This window comes from Sceloporus occidentalis, unplaced genomic scaffold (assembly GCF_023333645.1).
Source record: "Sceloporus occidentalis isolate IW3139 unplaced genomic scaffold, rSceOcc1.0.p SCAF_19, whole genome shotgun sequence".
In the NCBI taxonomy this organism is placed as follows: domain Eukaryota; kingdom Metazoa; phylum Chordata; class Lepidosauria; order Squamata; family Phrynosomatidae; genus Sceloporus; species Sceloporus occidentalis.
The window spans coordinates 9,268,023-9,290,604 of NW_028316999.1; the positions used below are offsets into that span (position 1 = coordinate 9,268,023).

Here is a 22,582-nt window from a genome sequence, read left to right on the forward strand (position 1 = left end):
TGGGAAATAAATGTATGTATTGATTAATATATTGGGTTACATTGACCTTGATTATAGTGAATTGGCTGCCCTCTCTGACTTCTTAGTGCTTCACATTACAGAAATTGATTTCAAGGCCAGGAGGCAGTTTGCTGGGAAACAGATCTTCAAATTAGCTTTCAAAACATGATTAGATTTAGAAACAAGAACTGGAGTGGAAAATGGAATACTTTGTGAATAGCAACTGAGCTAAACATACCACGACTATTCAATTTACTGGCTCCAAATATATTTTTCTTAGTAGCGCAAAGGTCTGCTAACTTGATAAGTGTTTGATTGTCATTGTTAAACAATGGATCAGAATTCCAAACAATTTCACATACTAATAAGTTTAATGTATCATTAGGAAGGTTGGAACCTCATACACTATAATTAGTTGACTTGTTTTTTTTTTCCTTATGCAGTATGTTTTCTTCCAAATTAATCTAGATTTCCTGCATTTTAAGACATTGCCATTGAGATCAATAACAAGCTCACATTGGTTCTTAGAATAAGTAATGACTGGTGACCTTCTGTACAGTGGTTTTCCAGTTCTCTGCATCATACGCTACAGCTGTCGAAGACTTTGGGATGTTCCCATAAAGTGCTAGACGGCTTTCAGATCTGTTGTGAAAAATAAGTCCCCGATTCTCTTTTAATATGAGAAGACGTCTTAATGCTTGGAGTTGGAAACCACTTTTATCATGAAACAAGCCAAATGTTACAAAATGTCTCCGTTCCTATCTAGCCTTTGAATTGGGGAAACTAGTTTCCTGAAATGAGCAGCTATGAATAGTCACTTGAGTAAATGTCACCTAAACCAGATGATAAATCCAAACATTCACACACGGTTTATTCCCAAAGTCTTATTCGCACAAAGAGCCACAGGTCAAAGCAGGGCCTGAACAGAATCTTTAGTTTCATCGAAGGATGCAATAGGGTTCTTTACTCCATTCATGTCCATCATAACACTGAAGGTGAAGGTTCTTGCTCTTTTTCAACATCCTTCATTGTTTACATTGCCATTGCGCTTGGTGATGTGAGGCTTGCATGCAGCTGCTCGGCCATGGAAACCCATTCCTTGAAGCTCCCTCCGCGCGGTTTTTGTGCTGATATTAACACTAGTGGAACTCTCTAGCTATGGAATCGGTAGAGCATTGGCGACTCTTAAGCAACATACGACTCAACACTCTGTGACCCTGCTCTGTGACTTTACATGGCCTTCTACTTCGTGACTGAGAAGCTGCTGTTACTAAACGCTTCCACTTTCCAATAATGCCACTTAGTTAACCATGGAATATCTAGGGATACAATTTCACAAACTGACTTGCAAAGGTGACATACCATCACTATCACAGTACCACACTCATTCACTCTTTTCAGAATTACCCTTTTTTTCCACTTGTTTGTAGGGCTGTAACAATTATTTTCATAATTAGTTGGTTGATAATTTTTTCGATTAATCGGATAAAAAAATGTAAATTTTTCATTTACTTAAAATAATTTAATAAAGTAACGTAGGATGTTAAAAACAAACAGCAGAATAAAAAAACTTTGATAAAAATGCATTTGTTTTTATTTCCCAACCTGCCCCCCAGTTATGCACATTTGAGCCCAGACATGCCACACTGCCCTCCCCACATGCCACACTGCCCTCCCCACATATGCCACACTGCCCTCCCCACATATGCCTTATATACCCTATATGCCTTATACCCCCAGATATGTCACCCCGTCCTCCCAAGGTATGCCGTATACCCCCTGATATGCCATAGTGCACTCATAGATTTGCAGACTTGTTCAGACACAATACTTTTATAAATAAATACAGGGTTAATCTTCGCTGACCCCAGGATTTAGATTCCCCCCAGTTTGCCCTCTAACTGCACCTTAAGTTAACCTTAACAATTTTCATTTATCGATTAGTTGTTGCAGCCCTACTTGTTTGTAAACACAGACTGTGTGGCTTGATTTTATACACCTGTGGCAACAGGTCTGATTGACTGAATTCAATAATTTTAAGGTGTCCTAATACTATTGTCTATATAGTGTGCGCTTACGGGACTAAATGTGTAAATTTATTTATACACAAGTGAGGACGTGTAACAGTTGCTGGGTTACTTACATTTTTCAGCAGGGTAGGGGAAGTAACCCAGTTAGTTGTTTGGTTCTAAAGTTATAAAATTTGTTGGTAGAATAGCATGATTGGTTCCTGGTATATGGGGACTGAATGATTGACTTGCTCAGAGTCTGAAAGTAGCTTGTTAAGGACACAAGAGTATGGATGGTCAATGGTGTCTGCAGCCATTTACCATCCGTACTGGCATCCTTAACAAGGTACTTTTTACTTTTAAGTCGCTCGTCAAGGTTTCTTATGCTTGACAGTCTCCTCATGTCCAATCTCACAACCACTTACGTCTGAAGAAGCTAGTATTGGGAAACACGTCTTACTTTAACAAAACAGTACAATTCTTAATTTTATTATTTGATATTGTAAAAAAACAAGCATATACAATAGTTTTTATACTACTACTACTACTGTCCTTATGTAATATTATAAACCAGGCATCCATAGGAGTATGAGTTCTATGTTCTCAACATTATGACATGGCAATTTATTTGTAATAAGACACGCCAGGCTTTGCTGAGATGTCTTTCAGCATTAAATCCAGTGGTTTTATTTGATTTTGGTCCAATAAAGTTCCTTTATGTAAAGTCCTTGAGGCTGTCCTTGTAGGCAGCAATGTGATATTTTGGATGACTTTCCAATGCGAAAACATCACACTGAGCTGTTTATGGCCTTGTTAATGAAATCCTCCTAGTTTAATGAAATCCTTTCCTCTTTATGCTTTCATTAGTCGAGTTTCGAGCTGGTTAAGGGAGATTTTTTTTCTGACAGTATATTTAGGAGTCAGGGTTTTTACCTCAAATTGTACAAGAGCAAAACGGCAGAATATTTTTGAATCTAGTAGTATATATATGGAAGGTTTTTCGGGGTCAGTATAGATGGTATAGAACTTTTTTCTTCCCCATGGAAAAGGTGAGGAAGATAACAGATACCCTGGAGATAGATTAAAAAAAAAAACTAATGAACAAAAAAGGCTGGTCAGTTTCTATAGAGAGGATCCCATAAATCAAGAGCTTCCTGGTACATAATCTGCCCAGTCAGATCTTATTGATGTATTTTAGACAAGACTTATCTTCTCCTTTACTGTAGTGTTAGAATCTTGTGCGGCATCCAGATTTGATGCCCCCATGGCTAAATCCACTAGAAGAACTGTGATCCCTCGGAGGATACTTCCCATTTTTGCTGACCCCATGACTTGGAAACAGATGGGTCAACTAGCAGTAGGAAGGGTCGGATGGGCTGCAGAAGCTATGGTGCTGGCTTTGGACCCCATATTCATAGCATTTGTTCATTACTCTGAGTGTTCATATAAATAACTTGGCTGATTCTGGGATATCTCTTTGCTGTGTGAGTGTTAGTTTTCAGTCAGCATTAAGTGTTGGCATATATACTCATGCCTTAACACCATGACGGAAGTGGTTAATATAATACCATCATGTTCAATCCATTCAGTTAGTGTACCATACTGTCAAATTTGATACTTTCCATCATTTTGTGAAAACTGCCTATACTTACTATAATATATCTAATATACTATATAGTGTGTGTATGTATGGTATATATGTATGGTGTGTGTGTGTGTGTATGTACACACACACACACACACACCCACACACACACCATGTTGGTGCAGTAATGTGTACTTCTCTTTATTAAATAGCTTTACTAATAGCGCAAGATTCGTCTCTTCCAGTAATGACATGTTTCTGGCTTTTCAGCATATTTTACCATTGTTTATAGAAAATGCCCATAGGTCTTGAGTGGTTAGCAGTCATCTTGATTCATTCATAGCTTTTGCTTATGCATTTATTGGCTAAGACAGCATTTATACAGACCGTATGCTCTCGGCTTTGAGTTTTTTCATTTTATAAATGGCACTGTTTTGAGCCTCAGCAAGCCTAAATAGGAAAGATCAATAGTTATTTACTTGAGAATCTAATGGAGATACAAAAAAATCAAGACTCATTGTTCTTTCTTGCCTGGGTGAGGTGTTCTTATTAGCGTTTTGACAGTCCTAACTATTTACATGGCAAAACAGTGCTGTCTGGACAACAGACATTTAACTGCAGGAACACAATCTCTGAAGTTACGGGGCATGTTATCGGGAATAATGTTCTCTGCCCAGGAAATCAAATTCTTTAAGCGGAACTATAATGGAATGTCTTAAAATGTTCCATTACCTGTTTACCTGGGACATCTGGGTATAGACTGCTTAAACCTACTTGCTTCAGCATCTTACTTTTCACTGGCTTAGTAAATATGCCCTTTATTTGTTACTCTACCTGGATGGTAATACAAATTTTCTCCTTCTGTTTTTGCCTTGACATCATGCTCTGTTGCCTTCTGCCCGATGTAACGTTAAAATGTCCCTTTTTTCTCTACTTTGATGCTGTTTTGAGCATCCCTCAAAGTGGTGTTTCTAGTAACTGGGTTTCCAGGTAAACTAAAAAGCTCATATTATATACTTAACTATACATTAAGAAGTGTGAAACCCCGAGAGAATCTACTAGAAGCATTAAACTGGCCCCGTATAAAGCATTTTCATTTTAAAGAAATATTTACTATGCATCATAATGGGCCAGCTCAGCCTTCCTTTAAGGCTTCTTGTCTTTAAAAGGACACTCCAATCCTCCTATGCACTTGATTTTATTGATTTAATGATTTAATTGCCTCCAGTCAGATCCAGCACTGTCTAGGGTAATCCTGCATGCAGGGGACTGTTCAGAGGCGTGTGTGGATAGTCCTCCCATTGATTTTTAATAGGAGCCTGTTCCTCCACTGATTGACTGCTTCAGGAAACAATTCAATGTAAAAAAGGCTCCCAGAGGGTCTGTCCAGACACCCCTCAAACCTCCGACGAGGCACCTTATTTAGCAATACAGGGCAATGGAGCCCCGCTCACTGATCACTCTATGAAGTGAAAAGAATGTTTCTCCCTATTTAAAAAAAAAATTTAGAACCTAAAGAATTTTAAAAATAACTTAAAAAAATGAAATAACATTTTAAAAATAGACTCCAGTGATGTCAACATATTTACATACCTCAAAGTATAAATAAATTAAAATAAACACCTCATGTCCCTCCCCTGGAAATATGAATAAAAAAAAAAGTTCTTCCTCAATTCAAAGTTAAAAATAAATTCTGTAAGGGATCTTATGGGATCTACTGGTTTTTTTGCCATATTTATAATAGAGACTGTACAAAAAAATGTTGGAGAAAGACCTTTTATGGTTTTTTTTAAGGACAGATATTTTATCTGAGTACACTAAACATGGGAAAAAAGGGAATGATGGTTAAACAAATATGTTAAAAATGGCAAAAAAAGCCCTGGTCATTTAAGAGGGTAACCCCCCCCCCCCCCCGTCACAAAGCGGTTAAAATGCATTCTTGTATAGTAGTGTTGAACGCTCAGCTGTGACTTTAGTGATATTGTTTATTTAAAGAACGCCTGATATGTGTGGCCATTGGCAGGCCCTAAGTGCAGGTTAAAAAGCGGAGCCAAGCTTCTCCCGCGGCTTCGCTGAAAGTACTGGCTTTAGGCTTTCCAAATGTCTTTGGGTAAACTTAGAGACAGCCTCGCGGAAGATAAAGTTTCCCTGATTGATATCCCGGTGTGTGCTATGGAAAGACAGAAAATGTAAAGTATGAATATAGCAAGCATAAATTTTTACGGCCATTAAATAAATTCTATTTTGTAAAAGGTGACTCTTCAACTCTTCTTCTGCAGCGAAAGAAGTATAAATCTTTCATTGGTAATGTAACCCAATATTTGAGTACATCTGTTCTTTCTTCGGCACAGCTGTTGGCCATAAACCTGGAGAAATGGCTCTTTGCGCATCTAGGAAATGAGCGATATGTGCATTATGGACATTGCATGGCAACCATAAATGTCTATTAAATCACTAGGACATTAAATAGTCATCATTACCCTTTCTGCCAGTTGTGCAGAAATCGGGTATAAGTGCTGAATGAATACTTTGGTTGCTTTGTGAAGACAATATCTTGATTATTTTAATCAGTGTATTTTTGTTGATCAAGGATTGAGGGTTGGTAAAAATGTTATCCCAGGGCAAGCCTAGTTCTTGCAGAAGTGATATTCTAGTGTTGGCCCTACATAATACATAGTGAAGTTTGTGTTTTAACTGAAGCTTTTCTGCTGCCTCCTGCATTGAGTAAAAAAACCTGCTTTTATTAATTTATTGAATTTTTAAAAAAGCTTTACGGGTGCTTGTTAGAGATCCCCATGGGCATGTTTCAGAGGACTTCATCATAAGTTGTACCTGTAATGGAACTGAAGTTCAGCTTTGCGTCTATTCTTTTAACTCTTTGTTTTGCATTTGCAAAGAAGCAGTTGGTTTCCCCACCAGTGTAGGATTGTTGGGTTTCCATCAGGTGCAACAGGCATATAATGATCTTCACTTCATGTGTAATGCGGACATACCAGTATATACCATGGTGCAGCAAATAAAAAGTAAAAGTGAGAATCTTCTTCTGTGTTCCCTTACTCATAACACATTCCCCCAAACTGACTTTCAATATATTCCCGAGGGAGGCAAAGAAAACTGAGCTCTTGAAAACCTCTTAACTTCGTAAAGCATGACATAAACATTAATGAAATGGCATAAGGATGCATAAGAATACAACCCTGGGATCCAGGATACAACAGAATGCTATGTAACAGACCCAATGTGATGATAAAAATTGTTCGCTTTATTCATAGTAGTTAAAGTAGATAAAGCGCTCATGGTGACCAATATAATAAGCTTCATCAAACACCTTTTTAGGGGGTCCTGCCATTGGAATGTTAAAACAAGACTGAGTACAGACCTGTTCATACAATGACTGGAGTGATTTATTTCTTATCTCATATCAAGATGGAGACAGGATCCAAACCAGAGTCCTCTCCGCTGTATTGTTTCCTGCAGCACAAAGTGTTGTAGCTATTTCAGTATGCAGGTGGCCGTAGAATGATCTTGGAGCAGTGTTGTTGTACAGTGAAGGTAGGTCACCGGTTGTCTGAGTGTATAGCGGCATTGGTAAATGTAATATTTATTTAGAGGGGCAGACATCCCACTTCATTACTTTCATCTCCTTCCTTGATGTTACCAGTAACCCAGGAACACAGTTTGATATTTATCAGCCCTGATAATACACTAATAATTTAAAACTTGTTCTGACCTGGTGCTTTTTAATAATAAAAGCGATAATAAAATATGAATTTGTTAAATGTAAAAATGATATCGCTGCATTAGACTATACACAAAGTGTATAAATTAGTGGATTTTTTATAAGAAATAGATTGTAAGGCCTTCTTCTTTACTACTGTGTCCTACATAATCCTAGTAGGAAAAAATCCTTCATTTAGTTAGTAAGCCAAAATCACTGTTTTACTTATTTTCTTAATTTTAGGGCTTTTGATCCTTCCTTAAACCACTGACTGAAATGACGTCTTTTTATTCACCGCATTACTGCAGTCACGTACATTTTTCTGTTAATTAATTTGCCTGTAATGTTCTAGTTGCTGGTTCCCTTTTTGCTTCCAACAACGTGTCAATTCCAAGTTTTCCATGATTAACTAACAAAGAGATAACAGGTTTTCCTGGCTATATTCTTGAAAATGCTAACAGATTGCCTTAGTTATGGGCCAGCTAGGCAAAACTTGTTTGGCTAATTGATTATCTGACATGTATCTTCTTTTAAATCAATCTCAAAACATTTTGAACAGTTTGATATGTCGTATAATAATCTCACCAATAAAATAATTATTTACAATTTCAGATTCTTATCACACCCATCTGCTATTGTAATCTATATAATGTGTTTTACCCTAGGGCCTGTATACTTATTTCGCTAAGCAACGCTTAGCTCGTACATGTGGTATGCAAAGAATTATTGCATCAATGTTGATATGATGTAGTATGTGTTAAGTGTTCTGATTCGTTGCAGACATTGTGAGGCCCTAAACCTCTAACCCCACCCCTCATCTGTCACATGTTAAATAACGTATGATGGTTGCAGTGTCCCTTTAATTTGAAAGTTTGATATAGAGATATATACATTTTTAAAACTGTTTCCGATTCCAAACTGCATAATAAAATAAAACATTTAAGACGCTTCAATTTTAGAGGTAAAGTCCCATAAATATTCATTGATCATTCTACAGTGCAGTACACAGTAGTGTATGTAGCTTAGCATTGAAGGAACGTGGATTTTATCTCATTTTGTTCCATGCGCCATCACCAGTTATGAATTAGCCATGTGATCCTTCCCTCTGAGACATTGTTTCCTCACATGCAGTATGATAAGGAGTTGGACAGACGCACTTGCGGGGATTAGAGCATCGTGTGGTCATGTGATGTGACGTTGCGTGATCCTGTCGTAATATTGCGGCTGCTTGAACAGGATGCGAGCACCTTTAGGGAATCGCTCCATACAAAGTAAGGTTGTGGAGCTGTGACCCTAGTGAGGGTCTGTCTAATGTGAGTGTATAAGTGCATTAGTCCGTATAAGTATGTGAATCCCGTAGTGTGAGTGTGTATTTGCTTTAGTATTCGTGGGTCCTGCCTCCCCCAGCTGAACAGCACTGCTTTAGAAAATACTAGAGTAACACCAAGGGCCCTGCTGGTCTGAGTGCCTGTTGGCTTCGTTGAGAATGGAGTCTTCTACTGAACCCTGTAGCAGGCACCTGCAGCCAGCTTTGGGCGATTGTGAGACACGGCTTACCCGCCAAAACGCAGCAAGGCCGCTGGCTGTAGCCTTTGTTGCGTTTCGGTCTGGTCGTCAGAATGTGGCTATTGTGCCATGCTTTATGGACCAGTCCTGTGTATTGCAAACCATGCTGTTCATAAAAAACCATTGCAGTGTTTCATACGTATGACTAAATATGCCCTGGCGGTTATTTATAGCCAAGCAGACTGCGTGTAATAGCACCATATTTGCCGCTGCCACACGTGTCCCTGAAAACCTTGGGCTGCGATCAGAGCATGAGGTGGAAATGGATTTTCATTTAAATCGGCGTGTTTTTCTGTGCAGTGTGACAATTAATTTATTCTTACTCATTTAACGTTGGAAAAGAATACATTCTTTTTTCATGTTGTATTTAATGAAACATTTATCAAAGCAGATCTAGGCCCAAATGTGGAGCTGTCTCCTTGGAAACCACTGGAATGTCCTTGCCGATTGGCACCCAAAAGTTATAACTTTAGTATTGATGTAGGCTGCCTAATGAATACCTTGTGTAATGTCTGCAACATATATTAGTCTTTCAAGAGAGAGTCCATAAGGTGTGCTAGGCAGGGACATGAAAGTGACCCATAAGTAGCGTAAGTGGCTTACCTTCTCCAGGGACAGTTGCCTTACTATGAGAAATTGGAACACTTCCAGGGCCAGGTAACAGCTACACGGCTCGAAGGCACTCGGTTTATGTATTGTCTTTTCATACATTGTGCTTTTTGATAGTACTGCAGATTTCAAAAGACAACACCCAATTAGCTTCTACTGCATGAATAACTGGACTCACTCTGTATATTGCATAGTAAATCGTTTAGAATTCTTGAAACTTACCCCGCGGGTTGTATATAATGCCTGCTCAGCAGCGCTTTCATTAAAATCAGACCTATCTGTGATGTCCACAGAGGCAGTGCTGGAACGCTTTGACCAAACACATTTACTGCGCAGAGAATAGTTGGGTGGCGACAAATTCTTATAGGGAGATCCTTCAGAATACCCTATTCATTTTGCAAGAATGATACAAATGATACAACCCGGGCAAGCTTGTGTTAACAATGAAAAGTGAATGGAGCATGGGTGTCCCTTTTGAAATGTAATTTAGAATTGTCCCAAGAACAAATTCCTGAAAGCATCAACACATTGGAGCTCACGGTGTAGAACAAAGTGCTGCCGAGAATACGAATTGTATGGAAAATCCTGTGTAGGTCCATTTTCCCCTTGGGAAGTAGACCACTTCGCGAAAGAAATAGAAAATACATTTTAAGACGGGCTGCAAATTGTACATTGGCAAAGAGGTTCCTTGGGGGGGCCTTTCAAGTGGTGAGTGCTTGTGTGAGGGGGTGTATAAAAAAAAATAAATAAATAAATCACTTTGGTACAATGTTAAGTGCCAAGTTGTTACGAAAAAACCTTTCAGTGGTGGGGAATGGAGGCCTGAGTTACGTTTTAAAAGTGGTTGTTATTGGAGCTTGGCAAATGTGTTTTCCCTTGATAAAATAATGGGAACATAACGCCCGGGCGAAGTCAAACATGTCTTAAAACAAAATTTTAAATTTACTTACATTAACCTTAGTTCAGAGGATCTTTTGGAACTTGCATATATTTGAACTAGCCTCTACTTTAAAAGTACATGTTCTAAACAAAATGTTTGTTTTTGTTACTGAAATGTTATTAACCTCTGCATTTTTACAGAGTCAACCTACTAGGGCCCATCTGTAGGCCGCATTAGTGATTTGCTCTCAAGTTACTTATAAACGTATTTGTAACATGGCATGTGCCCGTGACATCAGCCAGGCTTCCAGATCACCCAGCAGCTGTGATAAATATAATTCTGATAAAGGGGCAGCAGGAATTTCTGCACCCCCCAGTGATTGATGTCCTTACATGTGTCTGGGGCATCCATAAAGTAGAAAATATCGTGAACCGAAAAAAACTAAAATCACGTGTCACTCAGGTAAGGTGCAAATGAAAAACAAAATTATGAAAATACTTCCCTAATTGGACCGCAGCTGCCCAAACTACACTCTTCCTCAAAGTGTAAGAATGCATACATCCCTGGTTTATTTGCATCCATAAAGTAGGCTGATCTTTAATGAAATTTTTTTTTATTTTTTTTTATTGGTGGTCGGGTTCAGCATTGATTCTGCCCCAACCCCTAGTCCCTTCAACACGGACATTTTTTTGGTGACATTGAAAGGCACCAGTTTTCTGACTAAGATTCTCCAATATTACACCTAAGCTACTTGCGTGGGCCTGTGAAAAGGTCAGAGGAGCATTCTGTGTAAGAGAAGAAAGGAGAAACTAGTGGTGGTAATAATGCACTTGTGAAAACACCCACCTCCGATATAGATCTGTGTGCAGTGTTCCTAGTGGGGTCAATCTACATAAAAATTATGAAAATTCTTACATGGACAGTTTGACCATAAATGATGGAAAAAGGGCACTCGGCCTGGCAAAGGAATAAACCCTAAAGCTTTAGGACTATAGAAGTCCACTGACAGTTAAGGCAGTGGTTGGTTTGGTTTCCTTTACGTTTAAATCCCCTCGCTGCTTCTGTGCAGACATATTAAACAGCTATACATTCATCCTTTAATAAATATAACCAACATTGGAGGTGTTGGCTTATAGGTGAATTGAATATTTGTTGGGGTCTTATTTCCTACAGCCGTTATCACTTCTGCCAGTCCCTGTTTCAGAACCGTGTGTTTTGCTGTGATATTATAACATGGTCGTTGTCAACCGTATTTCCCTGTCATTTCTTCAACCGATCCAGTATAACCCATCCCCCACCTTCTGAAGTAATTGCTGCGCTAACAGGGCTCCATTCACGTTTTCTGCAACTTTGTTGTATTCTACTGTTATTTTTTTGTCTCTACATGTAGAACATGAATAGACTTGATCAATTTCTAGTAGGGCAGAGAAATGTTCTCCTAATAGGCAATCAGATCAGCAGGCAAGTTCCCGCATTGTGTTTATTCGATGTTCAGAGCCCGTGCTCAAAAAAAAAAAAAGGCATCTTTTACGCTCTACTCCAAAGATAAAACCATTACCTCTGTTTGAGTCAAATGAGTGTTTTTCTTCTGAACAAGTCGATACAAGACTTCCCTCGATTTCTCCATGCTGGGAGCTTGTCTCAATAGTGTAAGTTTAAACACATCCCGTCGTGTTAAAATAACGTTCATTTAGACTTTGAGTTCGAGAACTTTAAAAGCTTGTGGTTTAGAATGCCTCTCAAAAAGACCTGTTTTAATTTTCCTAAATATTCTATAAAAAATAAGATTGTAACCCGGCGTTGTGTAGCAATCACGCTCGTTTTGTTACATTGATTCTTGTTGAGATGACTCCTGTGGTTTGCAGCGATTTATTGTTTTTGTGTGTTTATGTGTTTGCCAAAAGCCGATTGTGTTGGAAAATAACCATAAAGTTCAGCAGTCTCAAGAAATCATTGGTTACATTTTTCCCATCCCTCTGTACGCTCCTTCCGAGGCCGATAAAAAGACAGAGCTGGATAATGCAGTTTTGATTCACTGAGCTAGGGATTTTTAGTAATGTGCAACAGTTGTAATTGCTTTATAATACATGCTTATTGTAAGAGAAAGTCTTATCCGATAAGGTTATGAGCTGTCAGAAAGAATTCCGATCTGCCGGTCGGCTGCGAGCTCCCAGAAAATTGCTTGCATTACTTTATTTTTTTTTTTTTTTCCTCTCTCCATCCTTTCCTCCTTGGGAGAATTCTCAAATGTTTATGCAATCATTTATAGCTTTATTGCAAGCTAGGCAATAAAGAGGGAGTGAATCCAATTACTTTATGCGCAGTGCTTACAATTCCAATTTAATGAGAGCAAACGAGGACTCTTGTTCGGCATGGATATAGGAATTAGAAGCACTAGTGAGTATGAGGAGGAATAAAATATTTCCGTCATTAAATTTAGCTGTCGTTTAGTTTGCCTTTTGAATGGAGTTCGTATGTCTGCCGAATGCCAGGCTTCATTCATCTTTCAGCTGTCCCTGGAACTCGGGAGACTCTGCCTTTTTTTTATGCCATTCAGACATTGATAATTGCATTTAACAGAATTCCTTCAGACCAGTATTATATATTCTCATATTTAGAGACAAAAGGGGGACATTTTTTTTTTTAATTTATGTTTTTGGACATTATTTTGTCCAAGTCTTTACAAAAACATGTGTGACTTTGTAACACAACGATAGCAAGTTTGTAATTAAGGCACTGAAAATAAAGTAATGTTGACCGTTTCTATACGCCGTGACTTCCAGCACTGGGAACGCTGAAAACTCTTACCCATTCGGAGCTCCTGGAGAGGAGGAACATTGGGAGGGCAATCCATATTTAACAGGGAAAAACATCTGGCCTGATTGTGGCCCTCAAGACCTGGAGATGAACACCACTGCTAGGTTAGTGAAGGAGATTAGTCGGGGTACATTTATTTTTGTTTTACCTTCATGTACCTTACATTTGTCGCATATATCACACAAATAAGAATGCTCTGGCTATAACATTAAGCCATGAACAGAGAAAGATGGTTGCCATTCATAAGCATGCGTTCAATCTTCATGATGGGGCATCTGTTTCATCTGCTTTCATCATTTCTATAAGTATATATAATTCTAACAAAGAATAGTTGCATTCCGTTTGGTTACTCTCTGAATTCTGAAACATTAAGACGGCTTAATGATGGTCATTAGTGCAGGAAGCCTATTACTTAACTTATTATGTCTTAATTGAGATTCACCATTGACAGCTTTTTATCTACTGAGGGAATGTCTGCCTGGAGTCGAGCCTTTTTTCTTTTCTTTTTTTGAGGCTGTTCCAAGCTTTTTTGCAGTTTCAGCTGTTCTTGTCTGTCAGCACTGATAGTTGTGAGCTGTGTTATAAGGAAGCCCTGAAGATGTTTCTGCTGGACCCTTATCTACATGACATGTTGCGTACTATAGCCATGTCAAGGAATCCTTTACCGGAGTGTGCTAGTGAGAAGAAGCTGTCACCGGATGACAGTTAAAGCGAGGGTTGTCATTCTGACCTCCTTTGAAGCATTAAGAAATGTTGTAAATAGGCAAATGAGTATATAAATGAAACATGAATAATTCTGCAACTAAAACGATGCCCATTCTGCATAAAAGAAACATGTAACCTGCCATTTTAAGCTGTGTGGGTTAGCATGGACAGTGCTATCATTAACCTTTTGATTCCTATGGAGCCCATAAAACATGTAAAACCTTTTCCATCTTTATTATAGAAAATTTCTATAGAAATAGTCTTTATTATAGAACATTTCTGTAAACTTACGTTTTACCCAATGCTCAGAAATGCATAAAGCTTGTAAAGATTATTTTCTTGCCGATGTTCAGCTTCCCGGTGCATGTGGCTCAGTATTAATAAGCTACATCTTTGCCGTTATTAGCAGGGTGGTGAAGCTTGGCTTCGACAGCGGCCATTGAGCTTGTAAATGCTCGCCCTTGGACTCCGGCACTGAATATTAATGATCATTTTATTTAGTGAATAGAAAAATATGTTCATTTTGTTTATTGTGTTGTGTAAACACCCCGGGTCTATCCCTTTCTCTACTAGCCACCTGTTTCCAAGTGCCTCGCTAGCCTTGTATTTTTTGTTTGCTTGAACAATTGAGGTCCACAGTAGTAACATTTGCTTTGGCACCTGATTGCATTTCATCAAAACTGCCCAGTCCGTGTTTTTTTTTTTTTTAATAATCAGTTGAATTGTGCAGCACCGCAGGGCGTTTGCAGTTGATTTTTTTTGCAAATGCCTTTGAAAAGAGAATTAACATTTATGCAAAAACGCAATCTAACGGTAAATTCCAAAATCATGCCAGCAGGTGTTAAAAAAGCCTCTAGGTAGCCGTAGCATTTGGAGTGCACTGCGTTCTTTCCTAGGGATCTGGATTAGTTATAATGCAGGCAAAATGATCCTGTTTGTCCCTAGTTTTTATGTATTTTAAAGGCACGGCTGTAATGAAAGTACTTGGCATGTCATATCGCAGTGGTACTATCAATGTGAGGGTATATACGCTGAAAAGAAACGCCAGGTTCCCATACGTAAATGGACAAATGACGCGGAATGCATTAACATACAAAAAGGACTCATTTCACCATAAAATCTGTGTAATGCAGCTTATATGCCTTTTTTCATGAAGCTTCCCTGCTGTAAATCTTTGGGGATTTTAATATTAGCGCTTGTGTGTCGTTCTGAAAATTTCTAAGAATATGAGCCGAGCTTGCAAAGCACAGTCCTGGGTATATATCAAGTTTGGAGCAGTCACCATGGAAACCAATGTTCCTGATTATTGCTCTTATAAGACACATTATATTTTGATGTAATAGTTCAGTTTTATTCCTGCTCTATAAAAGTGCTTTCCTGCTTCTGTGATAAGGTGGGCTTGCATAACCGAAAGAAAGCCCATTGCAATAGGACAGTGCAGTTATGTTAAATACACAATAAACGCTAACAGGAAAGCCAGCCGCTAAACCATCTCAGAAGGGCCTCCTTTTGTGTTTCTACAACTCTTGCATTGCGTTAAAGGTATACTCCCAGTCAGGGCCGGCCCAAGGCAAAATGCCGCCTGGGGCAAATTTTAAAATGCCGCCCCCCCCTTTATCTACCCTTCCTCTCCCTCCGTCCCTCCCCATTATCTACCCTTCCTCTCCCTCCGTGTCCCCCCCCCCCTTTGTACTTGCCTTTCAGCAGTCCTGCGGCGAGTCTCCCTGTTCGGTCTCGGTGCCGGCTGGTAATGCTGAGCACTGGAAATCTTCCGGCACTCAGCATTACAAGCCGGCACCGAGACCGAACAGGGATACTCGCCGCAGAGGAGAGAGGGGCGCCGACAGCTTGGTAAGCGAAAACCAATCGGCGCCCCTCTCTCTCTTTCTCTCTTTCGCAGGGCTTGGGGCGGCAAAGTGCCACCCCTTCAAAAGTGCCGCCTGGAGCGGTTGCCCCACTTGGCTCCATTGTCGGGCCGGCCCTGCTCACAGTGCCTTATGTATCCCACCAATGTAGAAAGCAGATTGACCTATTTGGTGAGTTGAGAAGGAAACCTTAAACGCACACACCACACACCCTCCCACCCACCCCTAGTAGTGTTTGTGATATTTGCACCGTTTTAACATAGAACATAATGGAATATTTTAGGTTGAAATAGACCCAAGTCCACCAAGTTCGACTTTTTGCTGCTGCAGCAACCAGCCATTGGAAGGAAGGTGTTTTAGGCCACATGAATCTCCTACAAGTCTGGAAGCAAGCATTAGCAGGAGCTAGGTGGCTTCTATAAGCCTTTAACTGCATATGATGGCTGCAGTGTCCCTTTAAACAATTTGTCTTTATTTTTCATCAGGAAACTCAAACTTCTCTTAGCTCACATAAGCTGCTGTTTGCGTTAATTGTGGTTACACAAAGTGGAATTTGCATGTACTCCCAGCCATTCTGGGCACAGCGGAAGGTCGCACAATTGTTAACCACAAAACCTCTTTGCTGTCTGTGTTTGATTAAAACATATGACTAATTCCTGGAGGTATATAATATCCTCGGCTAATGAGATTATCATTCAGATATTTTCTCTTACATGTGAAACTTAATGGTGTGTCCCTTCTCAAGTCAGCCAGCCAGCCCTATTGTCTGCAAGCCAGAAGATAACTGAATGAAACTAAATGATTTAATAAAGATGTTGCAGCAAAGCCTTTCTTTTCATTTCATCCAGAATTTGTATGGAAATAGCAGTGGAGTCTATATAAATGGCAGATTTTGGATTCCGACGTCATCTTGCTAAAATGCTGAATAGAAAGGAATTATGTATTATAATATATATTGGCAGACCCGTGTTCTTTATAGTTACAAAATCCATTTAATTATGGATGGACTCTTATCTACTTAAAGGGGAACTCCTACTTTATTATTTTTTAGTATCAGCGCGAAAGCCCTGTGCCGTTTTCTTTTGTTTTTGTGTGTTTTAATTTCTGTTGTAGTTTCTGCATGAAATGCTTTTAGACAGCTGCACACTGGCCATTTATGTGTTCTAGCTGTGTTATCTTGGTCTACAAGACATACACCCTGACTCCTTATCACACCGCCTGTGGCAAACTGTACAGTGACTTGGTTTTAATCACCCAGCCTGACACTGAATTATAAGTTTGTGAAGGAAATTACTTCATTGGAGAAGAACAACTTCATTAGCATTTCCTTAAAGAATCTGCTCAGTGCCCTATTTGAGTAGGAAAGGTCACTCAAAATATCAAATGACAATGGCAGCCTCCAGATAAATGATATATATGTGTATGCATCACAAACCATTCCATTAAAAAAAAGCATTTAACTGCAGGTTAATTATATTATTATTTCTCTTGCTAAACAAAACTATTTTTGTCCAAGTACTGCTTGGTTGCTGTAATCTAAATAGTTCATTGTGATTTGCATTTTAAGGATCTTTGAGATCTTGTGAAATGTAGTAATTATACGACCTTGGCAGTATCTGCTTAAGCTACGTCGCGTGGCGCATCAGGGCCTTGAAACATGCACCTTGTGCTTCTGATGAGTGCTAAAACTAAATTAACCATATAAGGAATGGATAATTGTCTGGGCTTTTTTTTTTTTTCTTGTGTGCCTAATTAACGTTTGGTTTGCCTTTTTCTTAGGTGCTGAAAAAAGAGCCACATTTAGAGGTGAAGGCCAGTCCAAAGAGAGCCCCAGAACTGACCATAGACCTTTTAGGACTTGGTAAGTCATAAATGATGAACACAACTCTATTGTTACGTTATAAAACGAGTACAATGATGGGAACATCACGCCTTTATCTTCCATATGCCAACTGATAGTTAGCTGAGCTTGAAAATGGCATGATTAAGTCTGCTGAGAGCCCTCTATAAAAGAAAATGTTTAATAAGGGGGCCTGTATCTGTCAGCAGTGCTGTCTCTACCAAAATACCCGTAATGAGCTCCTTGGGGAAAGAAGAGCTATCAAAGTGATCTTCAAAGCCTTGCTGGATAATGACATTTCAACATTTAAATATATATTATTTTTTTTTCTAATATGAAGAGTAGGATGCTAGGGGTGATCTTACTGTACTTCCATACAATACATGTGGTCTCATTTGCTGGAAAACGGTTATCATTCCTCCGTTTTCCGGAATGATATTTCCTGCTGTGTTGATTTCTCAGGTTCTTTGAATAAACAGAGAGAATAGTTGATTTAATTTAGCTTATCTTCAAACTTACATATGTCAATATGCTGACTCCTATGTAAGCAACATAAGTGTGGCTTTGATGCTTTAATATCCGTGAAACATGCCTTGCTTTTAAGATCCTGCGTGTTGTTTCCCATATGAGTGTGTATCATGGGATGGGCTGAGCCGGTCGTGTTTGATTACATTTTGTACACCATGAAGCCATAGTAGTGTGTACTTGGACACCTCCCTTCAGCAATCACAAGCATTGTGAAAAACGGTGGGACAAATTTATGAAGAATCTGCGGCAGGTTTTGCGATATGGAGCAGTCTCCATACTAACCGGTGGACTCTTCCTCATAGTTGAGCCAGGTTTTTGTTGTGGTTCATAAACCTGATTTAGATTCTTTACTCAGGTTCTTGAGTAAAAATGAATGGATGCGTGTTAGTGATGTGTGTGTGTGTGTGTGTGTGTGTGTGTGTGTGTGTGTGTATAGGAGAATGCATGTGTCATATTTCTTTTATACAACCTCTATCAGGATTTATAGGCAGATCGTCTGCACATCTGGTCTGCATGGTCCCTTCCCTTAAATGTCTCTACAGTAGTTTCCCATATAACTCTCCTTGGAGACATTTCCATGCATCCACATTCAAACTCAGAGTTGTTTGCATTTTACTTTATATCACCATTTAGATCTTGACTTCTATGTTCTCCAGTAGACGGTGAAGTCCAGTCTGCTTCATTTTTGAACATGTTTCCTCTTGGCCGTCTTCCCATGTACATTTAGTTTATCAGATCTTAGTCTTACGCTCATCATGTGGCTTTTGAAGCCAGTCCCCCTCCTTATTTTACAAACCTAGGAATGTTTTCATCATAAGAAGTTAGCTTTACGTGCTACCCAAGGGCCTGGTTAAGGGCGGCAGAATGCATCAAGACGTCTTGTACCGTTCAGCTCTTGAAGGAACCCTTTGTGCCACCCTCTCCTAAATACATGTTTTGTATTTCAGCAAATTGTAGGCTATTCAGTTTCCATCAGTAAAATATTTCTTACCTTAAAGGCGTATGTCATTGCTGCTTGGAGTATTGGGTGATATTTTTTTTTGGGAAGCTTTTTAAGTCTGACTTTAGTCCTCTGGCAGAACAGAACATTATATACTCCAATTCCTTAATCACCTTTCTTGTATCCCAGTACGCAAAATATAATACAATATCACCACCCGTGGTAATAAACTAAATAAATCAATACGTCCCCCGGTATACTGCTGCTGCCCAAAAACCACACTCCAACTCTTTAACCAATTATGTGTACACAAGTGCACTTGCAAAAGCCCATGAAATGAGTTAATCTGTAAATTATCTATTTCCATTGCCCAGTTACACATCTGGTCTCCCTGGACCACCATAAACGGATAAAAAGGTTTCAAACAACCTCGAGTGTAGTAGAAAGACATAGGTCTTACATACCTGGTGTCAGGGTGAAAAAAGTTGTCTGTAATGTGGATATATTTTTTTCCCTTTGAAGCCGGGAATATAAATGAATGTAGAGTTTTCTACCGCACCTGAAATTTAGACTTTTTGTTTGTTTTTATTATGTGGGATTCTGAAAGAGACCCGTTTATGGTGATCCTTGGAGGACTTTTGTTGTTTTTTTTTTTTTTTTTGCATCAGCAGCTAATCGATGGAAGTAAAGATATTTTACAGATTAACTTGTTCTCATTGGCTTTTGTGAGTGCTTATCGGTAGACATAATTGTTTTTTTTGTTTTTTTTATCTCTCTCCTTTTACACATGCACCCTAGTTTATATGGTGTCCTGTCTCCCAGTGCACGTTCTTTCTGCGGCGCTCCCTTTTTTAACGTTTCATGAAGACCTTAGGGGGCATATCTTCCTGTTGGCCTCATTAGGTTTTGTGATTTATAGGATGCTACTGCTACATCTTTACAGATGTCACAGATAATTTCATTTTATAATTCATTTATGAGAGGCTTGATGAATTTCCAAATAGGAAATGGGCTATAAATTTACCAAGGTATTTGAAAGGGCAAGATATGACAGTAGCCCTAATCCAAGCACTTTTTTTTGTTTCATTATCCAGTCTTAATTATCTATTGTTTGTATTAAAAAAAATATATAAAAATACAAAGGAGCCCTAACCAGCAGTTACCACCAACTTTTCATGGAGGGAAAGGTACATAGAGCACGTTGGCCACGTTCATGTTAGCAGAGACATGTTCTCTAGATCTACACATGGCTTATATTGACATTTTTTGTGTTACTATATGTACAGGGGATTTAAGTTGAGCTAGAGTATTAGGTTTAGAACAGACAGAAACCGGTATCACTGATGGGTTAAAAGAAGTTCCAAGAAGTTATCCATACACAAAAAAAACACATTTGTTGTTGTTCTTTAACCATGCAAGATGTTAAGGGGTTTACTAATAAACACACGTTTATTTTATAGCCTTTACACCTTAACTACTAGGAAAGGCCCAGTCACTGGAATATTGCAATTAATTATGTATTCTTACCCCTACTATTCCTGCTCAATACCGGCAGAGAATTTCTTCATGATTTTCCAATGTGCTGCAAATGTCATTTTAAAGACGTTTAGTCACCACATTGCTGGCAGCACTGGTCTGTGTGGGTCTACACTTCTTAACTGGTTTAACATAACATACCTAACGATGCATCTTGAACATTTATTTCATTCACTTGCAAATGTGGAGTTAACAGACAATACAGATTATTGTAAACTAAAACAAGATAATACAATCCCAATGCTATATTAGCATTTATATAGTGTTTTTTTGTTGGAAGATCTACAAGCTCTTCAAAGACAATTCCACACGAATATTATTTTCCTGAGATCTCTATACTGTGCCTGTAATTATCTGAAGAACGGTATGACTGGTTTGATTTTTTTTTTTTTTTTTCTTTTTATTATTGTAATAAAGATATTTTAGATTTAGATTTTCTTAAACATGCTTCACGTACAGGGTCAAATTATTTGTTCCTAATAAACCTGTGTTAAAGGGACACTACCATGTAATTTTCATTTTTTTACCGTTACGACATTTAGATCAATTTAGGTAAGATTTCATAAAATTATAGTTTGAGTATTTTCTCTACATTAAACAGTTTTGTTTTTTTTTCTTCTTCCTCTGTGCCAAGAATCTTGTGACAACATTGTTACGAACCATAGAAAGTGTATTTTTATAGGCATCCACAGTGTTTGTCCGTAGTCCTTGGTTTTTGTGATTTCAAGATAATGTCCCTTTAATACCATATAGTGTGATAAGTGGTTGTAGCTGTTTTATTCCCACGACGTTTGGTCATAGTAGCGTATCCAAATTTTTAACCATGCTGTATCTGTTATTTGGTTTTCCCAACCCATTTTGTTACTCTGTCATGCTTCAACATGCTCAGAGATGCGTGCAACAAACTCCTTGAAAAACATCATCTGTATCCTGAAGTAACGTCCATCCTCCCCACCTTTTAATATCTCCTTGCTACAATGATCCTCACCCAAGCAGTCTTTCACCTTCTGTTCCATCACTCCTTAACCTCCTACAAGTTGTAAGCTCACCAGAGCATGGCCCCGTTCTTCTGTACCAGTATGCCTTCATGTGTGTTATTGTCAAACTGTGTATCGTCGACTTTAATGATGCTACTGTTCATTCTAACTCTCCCCCTACTTTGCTGGCAATCTAAAATGAATGTAACCTAGTCGGCTATGTCCGGTATCACCAATAGTACTCGGTGTGAAGCGTTTTAAGCATCTTGTATCTTTCATACGTTTGTCACATGAGCCGCACTCCGTGTACCTCTCATCACGTATGCCGATGCACAGGCTTGGTTTAATTATGCTGTTGCAGTAGAATTTTTTTTTATTATTATTAGCAGCTTGTGTGTGTGTGAGAGTTCTTCTGTATTAATTAATTCTTTAGAGTGCATTAATGTTGTGATCAAAAGAAGTATAAACACCACTTGGTTAATTAAATTTTTCCTTTGTCACGAGGTTTCTCTGCTGCAGATGTGATGCCGGTTAGTTTCTGTGGGACCTCTTTTATCTGATCCGAGCAGGTATATGCTTGAGATTGGGTTATGGAGAAACAGAGAAACTGATTTATTCATTATCGTATTTTTTTTTATACTTACCAAGCTTAGAGAAGCCACATAAATGTGCGTTTAGCCTAAACTGAAATATGACCAGTAATAACTGGGAACTGGATGATAACATAACTCATAAAGCATTCAATTCTAGAAACAAATTTTACATAAAGTGGTTCACTGAAATATACTTTGTCAACTTGAATGTCGCAGCTGGCTCATTTGAGCTTGCGTCCTGTTGGGTCGACTGCCTTAACAATGTATTGCTTTGCCTAGAGAAACCCAGCCCAATCTGTCTCAAGACAAAGCCGCAGTGTCTGGATATAAACAGCTTGCGATTGCGGACTGCAAGTATGAAAGGCAAACATTGTGCCAACTCATTGTAAATGCTCTACTGGTTAAAATATCGAG

At 38.7% G+C, this 22,582-nt stretch overlaps 1 protein-coding gene across 4 annotated transcripts in view; it reads left to right on the plus strand.

Annotated features, from left to right (window-relative positions):
• Nucleotides 1–22,582, plus strand: part of LOC149302378 (stromal membrane-associated protein 1-like) — a 120,853-nt gene that overhangs the window by 70,033 nt on the left and 28,238 nt on the right. For all 4 annotated transcript variants that reach the window (XM_089482649.1, XM_089482648.1, XM_089482650.1 and 1 more), the window contains one exon: nucleotides 17,534–17,615. In XM_089482649.1, the coding sequence (XP_089338775.1) occupies nucleotides 17,534–17,615 (82 nt within the window). The remainder of the gene's footprint in view (nucleotides 1–17,533; nucleotides 17,616–22,582) is intronic.